The 16,199-nt window shown below is 40.6% G+C and overlaps 2 protein-coding genes across 2 annotated transcripts; both read left to right on the top strand.

Moving 5' to 3' along the window:
* On the top strand, window positions 1-10,655 carry klhl20 (kelch-like family member 20). The gene is made up of 14 exons (XM_044029498.1): window positions 1-103; window positions 1,971-2,034; window positions 2,974-3,222; window positions 3,341-3,449; window positions 3,575-3,781; window positions 4,371-4,529; window positions 4,780-4,874; window positions 4,977-5,092; window positions 5,176-5,359; window positions 5,443-5,586; window positions 5,692-5,825; window positions 5,930-6,138; window positions 6,302-6,408; window positions 6,560-10,655. Exons 2-14 carry the CDS (start codon window positions 2,012-2,014, stop codon window positions 6,642-6,644), a joined length of 1,821 nt encoding a protein of 606 aa, XP_043885433.1. The 5' UTR covers window positions 1-103; window positions 1,971-2,011; the 3' UTR covers window positions 6,645-10,655.
* An 816-nt stretch (window positions 10,656-11,471) lies between these two features.
* On the top strand, window positions 11,472-14,047 carry LOC122771912. The gene is made up of 5 exons (XM_044029485.1): window positions 11,472-12,179; window positions 12,512-12,608; window positions 13,310-13,481; window positions 13,570-13,822; window positions 13,915-14,047. The coding sequence occupies exons 1-5, from the start codon at window positions 11,871-11,873 to the stop codon at window positions 13,999-14,001; spliced, it is 918 nt and encodes a 305-aa protein (XP_043885420.1). The 5' UTR covers window positions 11,472-11,870; the 3' UTR covers window positions 14,002-14,047.
* Window positions 14,048-16,199: the final 2,152 nt, after the last annotated feature.

Raw genomic sequence — 16,199 nt, 5'->3', positions numbered from 1 at the left:
TATCGAGGAAGAAGAAAAGCACCAGTGTTTAAGTCACGGCAGAAATTTGTAAACATCAGCGAGCAGAGCGACGTGTGTGCGTCGTTAGGATGGAAATATAGAGGTAAAACTTCACCTTAATTGTGTTTGCTTTTTTATTTTATGTTTTACCAGATATGTGTCACTGCTAAATATAGCAATGCGTGCAGTGTCGGAAGTGGTAACGTTAACTTAGTTCAGGTTAGCATTACAGTTTATGACACCCTCTCCAGTGGCCACACGTAATCTTCATAATTAACGAATCCGCAATTAACGGCGTCATTTATTCCTTATATTCTGCTATTACTCGGCCCGATTGAGTTCACTCCTGACGTTTTTTGTTCCGTAATTGATCTTCGTAATCGGACTCGCCTGTGGAGTCTTAGCCTCGGGGCTAGCGACAGCTCCTAGCTATACCCAACACCCAAATATGGAAAAATCTTGTTATGCTTAGTCCCTTATTTTACTCAGTCTCCGCCAAGACATGTCGTTCTTTAATTTTGGCCAATAATCTTCTACCAGAAGTACGGATGGATCCTTGTATTAACTAACTCTTTCCACACTTTTGGAAATCGTGCTAACATCCATGTAGTAACAGGTTAGCAGCACACGCCGTTCATCTTCTAAAATTGATAACTTATTCTTCAGTTTTTCACGACAGTAAACGTTGCTTTACTGCCTCCTCAGACATATTATCGCTAGGGATGGCACAATACCACTTTTTCGTGTACGATACCAATATCACAAACTCAAGTATCTACCGATTTCACAAACTCAAGTATACCGATATGCAATACCGAGTGTCTAGTTTGATCAGTCACAACATGACGAAAATAAAATACTGTTGCTGATTTGCATTTACATTTGATGTGTGTGCATGTGATGTATACCATATAGGTATATAGGATTTCTGTTCTGTATCAGACAATATCGATACAGAGCATCGTATCGGCTCATATCTAATTATCGTGATAATATTGCACATTGTGATTAATAAAAGAGAGCTCCTAAAATGAGTTGATTGTGGGGAACTGCCATGATTTGGATAAGAGGAAAGAGGAAAGAGGAAAAATTGAACATGGACGTTCGTAACTGCTGTTAAAGTATGATTATATTGTTTTTGTATTTTTATATTAATGCTCTGCATTTGTGTGAATGTTTTCTGTTTGGCTTCTTTGTTTAAGTGTTGACAATTAACTGCTGTATTATGAGTATGTTTGAAACTTTATCTTGCCATTAGTCAGCCACAAACGACTGGAAATTGAAATTTGTGTTGCACCTTCTGCGCCAAAGTCTTTTGGGGAATTTTGCAACGATCTGTCTGTTTAAAAAGTGTTATTTTGTGAATTTTTAATCTATTGCAGCTCAGTACACTAACCTTACTATTAATTATTTACACTTTAAGGCAAGCATATTGCACTTTTCATACACAAAGCCAGATTCAAGGTGCAGTATAGGAACATTAAAAACAACAACCCACATTTCAAAACAACACGGAGACATAATTGTGAGAAATCAATATAAGGGAAATAAAAAGTCCTTAAAATATAAATAAAAATGTGTGAGAAACTGAAACTATGAGAAACAGAAAAGCACAGACGTCACGATAGTCTCCAGAACAAAGTGTCAATTACAAATCAAATGAATAAAGACAGTCGTACGGTGTCTAAGAACATTGAGCAGGCGTGCCTGAAATTAATTTGTGGCCGTAAGCTAACACAATGTCTTGGATAAATGACTACAAATTAAGTAGGTGGCAGGGTAGGGTGGGGTTCTGGTAGGCACCAATACAGAGTAAGAACAAGTTGTTATTGTGACAGAAAAGCACAGTTTCTAATCAGCCACATGAATACGTTTCCCTCAAGGAATCTGAATCTAAAACTGGACGGAACGGGGTATTTGTAAAATGACTCTGAAACATTGTTTTGCTATTTCCTTTGTTGGCCTTCTAGGTTCACCTGAAGGTGTGGGACTTAACTTTGTTCTTCAGTGCATGGAATCAAAGCCAATGCGCAGGTAGGTGTGGAAGAATGTGGGCCTGATTCTTTCTAGAATAGAAAGAAATGTGGTTATGGCTCTTTGTTGACTTTTAAACAGGCTAAATTCTCACAACAACTTCCCTTCAACCTCCGTCCTGCTGGTTACAGCAACATGAGCAACCCCTTCTCATACAGTTTCCCTTTGAAGACTAGTTTTCCACTAGGAATCCCTCACATCCCAGCCCACCTACAAGACTGGGTGGGTTTGACCACATGCTCTGCTCTGGCTTTTAACTGAAGCCTGTGGTCAGTGTCTGACCTCTTACAGATTAATGAGGTAGGTTAGGAGATGGCGCTGAGCAGAAATTCCAAACTGTTCTTTTTTAATAGGCTGGGAAACTTATGTTAAAGATATATTGTGGGAAAGATATAGTGAGGGGAAGTGGAATCCCAAAATATAAACTCAGCTGAATTAATGACCAAATGTACTTGTTTGACAGGAAATGGACAAGTTAATAGGGACTAGAGTGTGACTCGGGCCACATTTTTCTGCTCAAACCCGACCAAGATTAACAGCCAGACACAGAGTGTGCCAAAAAGTACTCCCGACTGTCACTCAGGTGGTTGTAGCCTTTAATTATGTTACAGCAAATGCCAAAAGTTATCGCTTCATCCAAGAGGGAGTGACCACTATCCCCAAGAACACACGTACGCGCAGATAAAGTCATGTCACAAACCTCATAAATTATCACCAGCACTTTGGAGAATAATAAAACTTGCCATTAAAGGCCATCAGTTCTTCTTCATTAACTCTTGTTGCTGTCGTAAATAGTAAACCCTGGGTCTAGACAGAAACACTAGGTCTTCTACTTCTACTTATTATCACTTATTTTTTACATGTTCTACAACAACAACCAAGTTTCTGTTCTTGCACTTGATGATTGCTCAAATAATTAACAATATCAAGGTCCACCAGCGTACGCCAAGACACCACTGGAATGGACATCACCAGCCGCTGCACTCTGGGGGACCCCAACAAACTCCCTGAAGGGGTCCCCCAGCCTGCACGCATGCCCTACGTCTCAGACAAACACCCGCGGCAGACCCTGGAGGTGATCAACCTGCTGAGGAAACACCGTGAGCTCTGTGACGTGGTGCTGGTGGTGGGGGCCAAGAAGATCTACGCTCACCGTGTGATCCTATCCGCCTGCAGCCCCTATTTCAGGTACTTAGAGACTTAGAGTTGTTTGTGGAAATGAATCAGTTGGACAGTGAATCAACACCTCTGAAGTGCTGGCTGTAATTGTATTACATCTTGTGATTTACGTCGATGTTGTTTACAGGGCAATGTTTACTGGGGAGCTGGCAGAAAGCAGGCAGACTGAGGTAGTTATCCGGGACATCGACGAGAGAGCCATGGAGCTGCTCATTGACTTTGCCTACACCTCACAGGTAACGAGGACAATGCCATTAGAAGTGTTTTATTAATGTTTTTCATGATTCTGAGAGTCTTTTTGATTTTTGGGCTCACGATATGAATGGTGAACTCCATAATGTCCTCTCCTCCCTTCTCCCAGGTGACTGTAGAGGAGGGGAATGTGCAAACACTTCTTCCCGCAGCCTGCCTCCTCCAGCTGGCTGAGATCCAGGAGGCCTGCTGCGAGTTCCTCAAGAGGCAGCTGGATCCCTCCAACTGTCTGGGCATCAGGGCTTTCGCTGACACGCACTCTTGCCGCGAGCTGCTCCGCATTGCAGACAAGTTCACCCAGCACAATTTTCAAGAGGTAAGAGCGTAGACGTACTGTATGTGAACAATTGTCCTTAGTGGGTTAAATTCCTACATGCAGCACGGCCCTGCAAAAAGGACGTCAGGTAAATGCAAACGGCACAAAAGGGGGAAATACTGAACAAAAAAGGGAAATAGTTATGGAAAGAGTTTTTACACTTGGCTGTGCTCTGTGTGTGTGCGAGTGAAAACATGTTAAACACGTAGTCGGTTCAGAGCAGGAAAATCAGCACTAACTCACGTGTGCACGTTAGAGATCAGTGGTCTGCAGTCACATCCACAGGCAGGATAAAAAAAACACTCACGATCAGTTGATAGTGGTCAATTTCCGTTATTGGGAGAACGTTAATGTGGAAGTTGTTACTATTTTACTTGAGCTACTTGAAAATGCTGTCGAGCTCACCAACATACTTTCCTACTGATATATTCATCAAGTGCTACAAGGGGTAGCCTCCTTTTTTTTGTAATCATCTCCTTAAGATTACTGTTTTTAAAATGTTTACTAAGCAACATTTATCTATCTGATCTATCATCCATTTTAATTGTGATATGATATTTTCATATCATCCCACGACTGTTCATCTCAGGTCATGGAAAGTGAAGAGTTCATGCTGCTGCCGGCCAACCAGCTGATTGATATAATCTCTAGTGATGAGCTAAACGTGCGGAGCGAGGAGCAGGTCTTCAACGCGGTGATGGCCTGGGTGAAATACAGCATCCAGGAACGCAGGCCGCAGCTGCCACAGGTTTGTCTCGAGGAGAAACAAATCCAAAATACCCATGTTAACAGATTAAAATCAATCTCGATGTTTCTCTTTCCTGAATCCAACATTTGCAGGAGCAACTGGTGCACAGCTGCACACATTTGTATATGGGAAAAACGAATTATTAATAGTAATTTTGACATGACTGATCAGCAACGCTGTCACACATAACCCATTACAGCTACTACAAAGTACATTTGGGGGAAAACAATGGCTTTGTGCGTCGTTTCAGGTCCTGCAGCATGTACGTCTGCCGCTGCTCAGTCCCAAGTTCCTGGTCGGCACTGTGGGTTCAGATCCACTCATCAAGAGTGACGAGGAGTGCAGGTGGGTGCTGCTTTTTAGAGCCGGGACTAAAATACAGAGTTCATTTGTACGATTCTGGCATCATAAGCTCATTTTTACTGACATGCTGTTCTGATGTTTCAGAGACCTGGTTGATGAAGCGAAGAATTATCTGCTGCTGCCCCAGGAGAGGCCCCTGATGCAGGGCCCCAGGACACGGCCGAGGAAACCCATCCGCTGTGGAGAGGTTCTTTTTGCAGGTCAGTATCTTCAGGCACTGAAGTTCAAAGTATGTGGAGACTGTATCCTCATCCATGTGTCCCTCTTCTCCTTTGTCCTGTAGTTGGTGGATGGTGCAGTGGAGACGCCATTTCCAGCGTGGAGCGATACGATCCTCAGACCAACGAGTGGCGGATGGTAGCATCGATGAGCAAACGGCGATGTGGGGTCGGTGTCAGTGTCCTGGACGACTTGCTGTACGCGGTGGGCGGTCACGACGGCTCGTCGTATCTCAATTCTGTGGAGAGGTAAGGGCTTATACTCCTCCTGCTCTCTGGTCTTTACTTAGATTTAATGAAAAAAAAAAACATTTTCTATGTTTTTTATCCAGATATGATCCTAAGACAAATCAGTGGAGCAGTGACGTGGCTCCTACGAGCACGTGTCGCACCAGTGTGGGCGTGGCTGTCCTGGGTGGTTACCTGTACGCCGTAGGAGGTCAGGATGGGGTTTCTTGCCTCAACATTGTGGAAAGGTAAGGACTTTGTTTGAATTGTCTCATCATTGTCAGTGTCTCCACATGTTGTTCATCTGTATCGATGAGTGCAAAAATGAAAGTTCCATCCTTCCTGTTCTTCAGATATGATCCAAAGGAGAACAAATGGACTCGTGTGGCCTCCATGAGCACCAGGCGACTGGGTGTAGCTGTGGCTGTGCTCGGAGGGTTTCTTTATGCGGTGGGAGGGTCGGATGGAACGTCACCGTTAAATACAGGTGTGGTGTGACTTGAGTGAATTTTCTGGGGGGGGTGACACAGCTTGATGCTTGTCCTCACTAGACAAAATGCCTTGTGTTATTGTCTTTCTTCTTTTCTGTAGTGGAGCGCTACAACCCGCAGGAGAACCGCTGGCACACCGTATCCCCGATGGGCACCAGGAGGAAGCACCTGGGCTGTGCCGTCTACCAGGACATGATTTACTCTGTCGGAGGGAGGGACGACACCACGGAGTTGAGCAGTGCAGAGCGGTACAACCCCAGGACCAACCAGTGGTCTCCTGTGGTGGCCATGACCTCCAGGCGGAGCGGGGTGAGTGTGTGTGTTTTGGGATTTTGTGAGTTTTAAACACAATGTATGCAATATTCGCATCTGCTTGAGTCTTTGCCCTGACTTTTTTATGTGACGAGCAAAAAAAAAAAACAATGTTGCGTTTTAATTTGCGTATAACGCTGAAGTGTTGTCGTACTTGCAGGTGGGCTTGGCTGTGGTTAACGGTCAGCTGATGGCAGTAGGAGGCTTTGACGGAACGACGTATCTCAAAACTATAGAAGTCTACGACCCTGACGCCAACACATGGAGGTAGGATTTCATTTTTTAAATAGTTAAAACAAGCTTTCAGCTTCTTAAAATTGAATATTTTCTTGTTTCTTTGCTCCATATCACATAGAAATTGTTAAAAAGTGTCTATTCTGTTCTGCCATTTGACTGTTACTGTCCTCTTACTCTCCAGGTTGTACGGAGGAATGAACTACCGTCGACTAGGTGGAGGGGTGGGTGTCATAAAAATGACTCATTGTGAATCTCACATATGGTAACAACACCACCACCTCCACGCTCTACACTCACTCACTCACTTCTCATCACATTGCAATGGATGCCTCTTTTCTGCAACTCTCGTGCCTCCAGAAGAGATGCTCTCAAATGATGCGAGGATGAGAGGAAAGTGTGTGTGTGGAGGGGCACAGCTCAAGAGGGAAAGAGGGACAAACTCCTAGTTCCTCCACTCTATTTCCACTCTAAAGTGAGTGACTCTGGTTGTCTTCGTCCGACTGTGATCAGCGTGAAGTGGACCAAGCACCACTAAGCTTCGTGGGAGAGGGCAGTCCTTGTCCTGTGACCTTGGTTTCATCGGTCGCGGATATTTGAATAGAACGACAACTGAACTCCATCAGACTTCAATGTTAATTATTCAACGTCTAAAAAGCATCAGGTCACTGGAAGAGGGCTTTTTCCATCACCTTCGCCATATCTCCGAAATTCTTTGGGCTTTGAAGCGTACGTCTCCACTGCGGCTGCTGCGTCTCTGGATCTCGTGTGTAGAATCAAAGAGTAGAAAATCGACAGGCAGTTTCCCCTCTGCCTTCACACTGTTACTGAATGGGACTGCTGCACTTTACAGGAGGCTACTGTAGCTTTTTGTTACATTTTTGATATAATTTCAGTTTAGTTAAAAGGATTGTTTCTGCTTATATGAGATTCGGACACATAGACTGTGCTGTTTGCTTTTCCCTTCATCTAGAACCTGGTAAACACATTAGTAACCGAAGGCCAACCTAATCGTAGGAATATGTTTGCTACATTATTTCGCCATAAAACAGCTTTATGTTGCTCTGTAAATTACCACACCAAACTCCATTAAGAAAATCAGCATTTTTAACTTGTGGACTTGGGGGACACAGAGGCTTCTTGTCTGCTGCGGCCTCATTTTGGGTAGTTCGTTTCACTTATTTAAATCCAAATGAGGGATTTAAAACAAACGGTTGCAAAAGAAAACATTTGACCTCGCTCGTGGAGGCAACTGTGGGTCAACAAGTCATGCGTGCCATGATGTAAAATCGTTGAATTCCTCTATGGACATTGGTGCAGGAGAGTGTGTGGTTGACACAAACTTCAGTTTCTCATAGTAAACGGAGGTTTAATGGCAAGATACAGTGGCAAATGTATTCTTATGATATTATAGAACATTACAGAACATTATAGAACATTAGTCCATACTTCATACAATCACACTAAAAACTATACCTTTACGGGAACATGCCATGTGGCCTGTTAATTAGTGTCAGTGGAAAAAGGAAAAACATAGGTGCCTCATTCATAAACTCATGACTCCGGTTTATTGTTGACTCCCGTGATGAATCGTAAAGGCCTCATTGTGCTCAGAAGGTTCTCACCTCATAGTATTTTTTTGGGTGGCTTTTATGTCTCCTCAAGAAGACATGTTACACAAAGGTCCACACACTTGGGTTATAAAGTGAATAAGCTTGCTAGGAAAATTGGAAGAAATCCCTTGTTTTTAGGTGTTTTTTGGAGACCATGTTGGACAATCAAACACTTCACAAACACAGTTTGAAACATACAAAGGTTTCAATGTAAGACACACACACACGTATGCTACCAGTGTAACCTCAGAAGTGGATGAATATTGGAACTCATAGGAGCTTAAAAGGACAACGCTATATTTAATTTTTTTGTTTTCAACAAATCCAGTGAAAAGACCAAAACCAACAAGCTGTTTTCCTGCTTATTAAACCCTAACTTTATCACTTCATTGTTAAAAACAGGTCACAAATATGTGCCTTTTTATTTAAATTTAAGTAATATACTGTAAATACAGGACAAACCGGTGCCACAGTGTGGTTTAACAGATGTGTCTCACTCAGAATTCATGGGATACAGAAATGATTATGGACTTTTCTTGGACGTTGTTGATGGAAAGAGAGGAAAGAAAATTCACAATATAACGAGAGCTGTCCTTTTAAATTTAAAGCTGCCGTCAGTGACGTCAAACTCACGAGGGGAGAGGACCAACTCTTTGTGGAATTAGATTTACAGTCACCACTGGCAGCTTTAAAAATCAGTCCCTAATCTTGACAAAATACACTGCATTACATTAAATACTTCATCATTTTTCTTGTTTCCATTTAAAAGAAAAAGTGGCAGATTAGTTAAGTTATATTGGAGCCAGTGAAATTGTAGAAAACAAGCAATGGAGGATTTTGTGTTTTCTTCTTCAGTTCCATAGTGGCCTTGGTAACAAAAAGATTAAATCCACTTTATGTCATTTCACAATCTGGCTCCTGCCCCGCGACAGATTTAAAGCACTGAAAAGCAAAATAAGTGATGTCCAATGTAGCAAAGCACACACGTACACCATAGCTCATAACCACATTCATATCATTCATAACTGTATATACATTAATGAAGTCACGGCTGCTTCAGGAGTAGCTAGAAATGTTTGAAACGTGGGACATTTTTCTTCTGTGTCCAGTTTCCCCACATTATACTTTTGTAATGCCACCAGATGCAGCAATCATGCAGTAGTGCCCCCTGCTGGGCGCTAAGGTGCAGTAGTGCTTTATGGTCCCCTGATTGTGTAGCTGAGGTCAGATCAATGTGAAACAGACACTTTGAGTCGATGGTGGATTGGTTTTTGGTTAATCTCATAATTTATTGCACTGTGATTGGAAATGTATTTTTAGATTTTATCTTTTTTGTTGTTTATTTTTTTTGTTTGTTTACTTAGTTGTGTTTCATAAGGGTGTTGAACTTTACAGATATGTGGCGGGGGGAAAAGTCTAAAGTGATAATCAACATTTCAGGCCTCACACTGACGTGAAAGTGAGTTTATTTCATAGTTTACAACGCTGAACTTTGAATTGAAAAGTCAAATCACAAAAATAAATCATGTACAAGTCATTTTCACCTGTTGATATGAACGTAGCCAGAGTAAGATTTTGAAGGTTTCACTTCCATCTGTCATAGAATTGATTTTTTTTTTTTTTATGCAGTCACAAAAATTTATATCCACTTGAAATGTACAATCGGACCGTTTTAAATGTCTTGATAGAAACACATAACATTATGCCTTTGTTGAACAAACGTTTATGCAGTCATGCAAGTGATGTACGCCTATTCTTGAAAAACAGTCTATTGTACGTTTAAATTTTTTCTGCTACAGAATGAGAGGGAAATCACACTATTTTAAAGCTGCTGTCAGCGATGTCTTTTAGCTATTGCTGGTGTTCCATATATCACCCAAAACTCACAAGTAAAAAAGAACCACCTCTTTGTGGAGATCTGGCTCCTGGTTGGATAAAATTAGTGTGGATGACAACGTTTCTCTGATATTTATTGTCCGACCCTGAGACTAAGAGATCCATGCGACTGAGCTCTACATCAGCAACAGCTGATGTAGAGCAGTCAGAATATCGAGTGATTTAACACATATTTTAACTCAAAGATTTCACTGACAGCAGCTTTAAGAGCATTGTATGTGATAGGATTTGTCCTGGTCACATTGCTTAGTGTCTAGAAATCTTATCTTGTGGCAAAACTTTAACAAAATGTGAACTTTTTCATGGTGAAAACCTGATTTTCCTCATTCTTACTGCGTTTTTCAAAGGATACACGTTGTTGTCTGTTTTCAACTGCCCCAACGTCAAACTTCACTTAACCTATGCTGAGATCTCAAATCTTTAGTCTACATTGTTTCTACAACCTTTTGTTATGCATTTTAAAGGTTAATGGACTTAGGCTGCCATTGACCACCAACGCGGTGAGACTGTATTTGGCTCCCAAACAAACACCTGAGTGTCACTGAATACTGCCGTGACTGTGATGAACGCAGCTCGACCAACCTACAGCCAGAACAGCCGATATTCAAATATCTTGTTAACGACACGTGACACCAAACGCGGTTCGTTCTCTGATCTCTGGTGTCAGTTCTCATGATCAAGCAGCAGCCATCTCTCAGCTGTGATCACTACATCGGCTCTGGAATATGTTCACTATGACGAGAATTAAACTTCTTCCCTGGAAAAACAAAACTCGTGTCTGTTTCTGTATGTGCATTCCTGTTGATTAGTATGACTCTCCCTATTTATCCTACAAAAACGGAATACATGATACTGCATCCTCAGAACAATATTGTAATTTTCAGGACTATTCTGTCCTTGTGTGACTCAAGCAGCAGCCATTCCCCAGCACATTCAGATTAAAGATAAGGGGCAAAGTAAGGTGAGTTAGAATTTTCCAAAGATGAAGTTATATCTTTTGTATTGTAGATACACTTTTCCGGAGACTGTCTGATGCTTCTGAATCGCCATAATGCTGCATAAATGTGACAATTGTCCTCAACCAGTCATTTTCTATTTTATGTGCTTTTCACATAAAGTGTGCTTTGAATAATGATCTTTAAGATAAAAAAAAATGTGAGAAAACATGATGTAACTATAGCACACACATTGCAAAGAATACCAAACCTGCTGTAAAGCACATCATTTCAAGTTTGGCAACTATTCCCCTTTTTCTCCATTATATCCAGATAGAGTTGGTGGTTGTGGTCCGAATCATATATTCACAAATGTATGATTAAAATATCTAACCATTAACAAATATTATTGAGTAAAAAGATTGACATGTTTTCACAAAATAGCACACGCCACTGCTGCAACTGTACCTAAATCATTGTTTAGATGTTTGTATTTAAAACGGACGCTAAGTTTCACATGCATTTCAACGTAATAAAATTGTTTTAAACAAACATGTACAGTTGGTGGATAAATAAGCCAAAACTACGAAAACCGTGTGAATATTAAATAAGTTGAGTCTGCCTTTATGACCTATCGGAGCAGGGGAAGATCATTTTGAGACACTAGACATTCAATTTCCGTTTCCGCTCTGCCAAATTATGAAACGCTATGGCACTTAAAACTATTTTTTTTCTGGCGAAAACGAATTTAATCGGTAGCTATTAATTTTATTTTTTAAATATTGATATTGTAGTGTAATGTTGGAATGGTAAAGTGGCCGAAACAGAACACTGAGTTATAACCAGTGGAGTGCGTAGATAATATTTGTTTACGTTCTGGTTAGTTGGTGATGTTCAAGCAGTGAATATATGCAGATTCTTTCCGTTTTAAATGGTTCGACAGCTCATGTTTGTGTAGTAGTTTAGCTTGTTGTTCGAGTTTTATACGTCATGTTAGTTTGTAGGTTTTAGCGCTAGCTCATAAGTATTTGTTGTTTAGCTTTGAGCTAACATGGGTCGACAGTGTGTTGTTACCGGCTGCAGAAATCGTACAACACTGCACTATTTCCCGGTCGACGCCGACATGAGGCGTAAGTGGCTCATTGCACTGGGTTTACCCGACGATATCAGTAGCAAAGCTGGAGTTTGCAATTTGCATTTTAACCCGGATAGCTTCTCTAATCGTCTGGAGGTGGACATGGGATTCATCAAACTGCTCAAGCTTAGGAGCGACGCGGTGCCAATACCTGCTCCCCCTGTACGGCCGAGAGTAGCTCGACCAAGACCGCAAGAGCTGCTGCCACAACCACGCCTCATAGCGGTGAGTGTATGTGGGCTATCTATGTCATATTGCACAATAGAATGACTGAGTAGCTTAAGTTAGGTCCACAAACATGAGAAACACAAGAGAAACCCAACAGGAACACAATAAACAAGCACTAAACAAACAGGAATAAATCTCTCTGACAGAACCAGAGACTCATCTGCCATGATAGGTTGGGGTAGGAGAGAGATAGTAGAGAAAGGAGGGGAAGGGAAGGGGTTGCTGGCGAAAAGTTAAGAAAAAATAAATGTGGATGAATATTCACATTTAAGAAGCTGAAAAATTGGAAAACTTGATGATTTGGAAACTGGAATACATTATTTTTCCAGCCCAAGCCAACGAGAGAAATTGGATGCCAGACGGAGCGAGTCCTCACCAAACATGCTTTTTATCAGGTTGACATCAAGCCTCACAGGAGAAGCAAAGGTGAGTCATCATATAGACTGAACACAGCCACAGTCTGAAAGAGATATTTGTTGTTATACACTATGATAGTATCAAAATGTATTGCAAGACAAATTGAGTGCATTTACTTGGAAATAAGTCGTATATGGTTACTCTGCTTAAATGCTGAACTTGCTTATAGAGGTCTGGACATCTTGTGACTCGATTTGCGTACACCGCCATGTTGGCAGGAAAAGGTCCTGATAAATTACCTTTTCGTGCTGTAAGAGTTAAAATCCACTGAGATCAATATATATCACAGAACATAACCTGATTCGTCCAGACCTGCAGCATCACAACAAACTTACATTTTCTCTTAAACTCTTCTTCATTCTTCTGTCACAACAAAAACATGTAAAAATAAACAAGATATTTAAGTTATTTAGCATCTGCAAGAGTGCAGAAGTTGACATTCAGATTTGCAGCTTCCTGGTCGACATTTAAGAGGAAAGTTAAGGGAAAATTATTGTACTTAACAATACTCATTTTATAAATGTCACAGAGTGTCTCAAAATACAGGCTTTATGTACAGTATATGCACTTTAGAAATCTGTAAAAATAGTAAAGTGTATGTAAAAATGTTTTTTAGCACTGCAACTGGTGCTACCACAGCTTAATTTGTGCTTCTCGTGTTTTTGCTGATTTGAAAGTATAATATAGTAGAATCTGTTGTTTTTGCACAGCTACGGAGACCCGACCTTCTAACAGGGATGTGTCGTGTGACACGGGTAATTCTGTGGGTCTCGAGGTTAACTTTGAAGAGGGCCCAGTGGCGAGCTTCACTCCAGAGAGTAGGGCAGAGTGTGAGGTTTTTACGGACGACTCCAGAAACTGCATGGATGAAACCAACGCGAGGTAAAAGATCTAGAATGTTTCTTTGTTTAGTTTAGTTTATAGACATATCTATTTTGAATATTGTCTTTTTTTCTTTTCTTTTATCAAGTCCCTTAAATGAGCCTCCGCCTGACACGATGCAAAAACACATTGTGTACGAGGACAATCTGTTGGAGCTCTTCAGAACATGTCCAGTTTGCCGCAGGAGCTGTTCAATTACTAAAACAGTAACCGGCACTTTCCTGCAGCTGAAGCAGACGTGTGCTCACTGCGAGTACACGCACCAGTGGTCCAGCCAGCCAATGGTGGGCAACACTCCAGCTGGGAACCTACAGCTCGGTGCAGCGGTTCAGATATCCAAGGTGAGAAAGAAGACCTCATGTGCCACCGTTTGTAATATGTTCTGTTTTGAGACTGTTTGTGTCTTTACGTCGTGTTGCTCTCGTCGTTTCAGGTCCTGGATGCCTTTAAGATCCAAGGAATCTCTGAAACGGCGTTCCATAATCACCAAAGAAAGTGTTTGAGCAACTCAAACACTTAAGAATTTAAGAAGAGAAGATTGCAAGAATAAATGTGTTGTATTAATATTTGCTGTGTCTTCACCGACTTATTTCTAAATGTGTTTACATGCTAACTGTTGTGCAAGTACTTTTTCTAGGACATGACTCAGTTTGCTCAACAGACAGACTGAATATACCTGGTACTTAAAATACTCCCTGGGTGATTCAAAGAACCATTAGACGTCACAATAACTAAGACGACGATGACAAAAAAAAAGCACTTATGACTAGCACTGTATAGTTTGGCTTACTTGAAGCTCTTACTTATTTCGAGCTCTTGTTTTTACCGGAATGTTTAAATGCACTTATTGTAAGTCGCTTTGAATAAAAGCGTCTGCCACATGTAATGTATTGTAATGTAATACAAACATGTACAATAAATATATTATTTAAGTTAATTTGCGTTAGTCTGTCACGATGCGAAAGTTGGCATCCTAGTCGGCAGTTAAGGGGAACCTTAATATCCAACAATTGTGCCACTAACTGTCAAATGAAATAAAGGGTTTATTAGTGTCATAGTGTGTCTCAAAATACAGTTAGACTTTACATACACCATTAAGCTAAGCTAAGGTGATTTTTAGTTTGTAGAGCACATTTAATATCATTCAGTCTTATGGTTTAGGTCTTAAAATTCTTCAGGATTGTAGAAACAAGGCGTTAAGTCTAAGTAAGGCAGCTGTCCAAGGAAGCCTTGACAATGATACTTAACCAGAATTATTCAAACTCATTCGTTAATGTTTACAAGTTACACACTGCAGCTTTAATGCAGCCTCACAGAGCTACTGCCATGGCTCTTGACTCACTGTAATGCAGTTGGTTAAGTGTGAATAAACTAAAAACCAATATTTAATAGCACGAGTACTTCTGCTGATGAACCTTTTGATTGAATTTCACAAGCGGGGGTTTTTAGAGTAGCTTGTGATGTTTATTTTTTATGACATGGATCCAGTTTTAACCTTGGTCATATACAATATGATTTCCCACTCAGGAGGAGATGACTTTGACTCTGAAAGCGGCATCGTTCGATCACATGTGAAAAGTCAACTGACCTTTGACTTAGCTTTTGGTTCCAGTTGGGTTTTAAGAGCAAGAAAAAGTTTGTTTTCTTTTTTTACCTGTGCTGAGTTTCCAGAGTTCAACCCTGTATTCTCTACCTCCGATTTCCCATTATGGATGAGGATATGGGCATACATTCATCACAGGTAATGCAATTATAGACCCTTAACCTGGTAAACAAGTGATAAATATGCTCAATCAGATCTTTGATCTCTGCTGTCCTTTGATAGAAAGACAGGTTGAAGGGGATATTATGGTTTTATAGGAGAGAAACCACTTATCAAAAGGCTCAACTCTATGCCCGCTCAAATCAATTAAACACAAAAGAAATCTTTTAGCCCGATTTTGATGTCAGACAACCTTTTCACACGCTGCACCAAAGTCCATGGAGAAAATCAGTGATTTTTACACCACAACACAGGAGCTGTTGATCCACTGCTGCCTCCATTACTAAGTTTACTCTTTTTGAATTTGTGGTTTCAAATAATTCATTTTTAATTTACCTCAGAGGCACAACAAGGCGAACAAGGCGGCAGGAGACCGACAGCTCCTGTGTTCATGAGAGCTAAACATGCAGATTTTCTCTATGGGGTTTGGTTGCATTTCTACAAACTTCAGTTTCCAGTCAGATAATCCTGTGTGACAGCGATATATATAATATCTATAATAATATAATATGTAAATATATATAACACAGCAGAGGTGATAGAATACAGATTGTATGCAATTTATATTTTAAAATAATTTATCACGTCATTTAATACATTAAATCACATGTACAGTATATAAGCTTGATTAGTGTTTTAATTGTGTTATTGTTTACTTCATCTAAAATCTGTTTTTTTTTCCTCGTGTTGTTGCAGAGATTGAGCCTCCATGTCTCGAGCTGGTTCATTTGTCAGCCAAACTTAAGAAAAATCGAAATTCTCCTATTATATTTGTTGGATTCTGTCAATAAAAACAATCCTGGATTGAAAAATCACAAGTTTGCCTCTGTAGAGGATACAGTGAGGAAATAAAGTAGAAACCTATCAATTTTCCACATAATATGATCTTATTTCTGTATGTAAAATAATATTATCATATCAAAGACTTTTTAGCAGGGGCACTGTTTGTTCTGTGG

Source organism: Solea senegalensis, linkage group LG1 (assembly GCF_019176455.1).
Source record: "Solea senegalensis isolate Sse05_10M linkage group LG1, IFAPA_SoseM_1, whole genome shotgun sequence".
Lineage (NCBI taxonomy): Eukaryota > Metazoa > Chordata > Actinopteri > Pleuronectiformes > Soleidae > Solea > Solea senegalensis.
The sequence above is the reverse complement of the archived record's forward strand: the minus strand, read 5'-3'. Positions and strand labels throughout refer to the sequence as shown.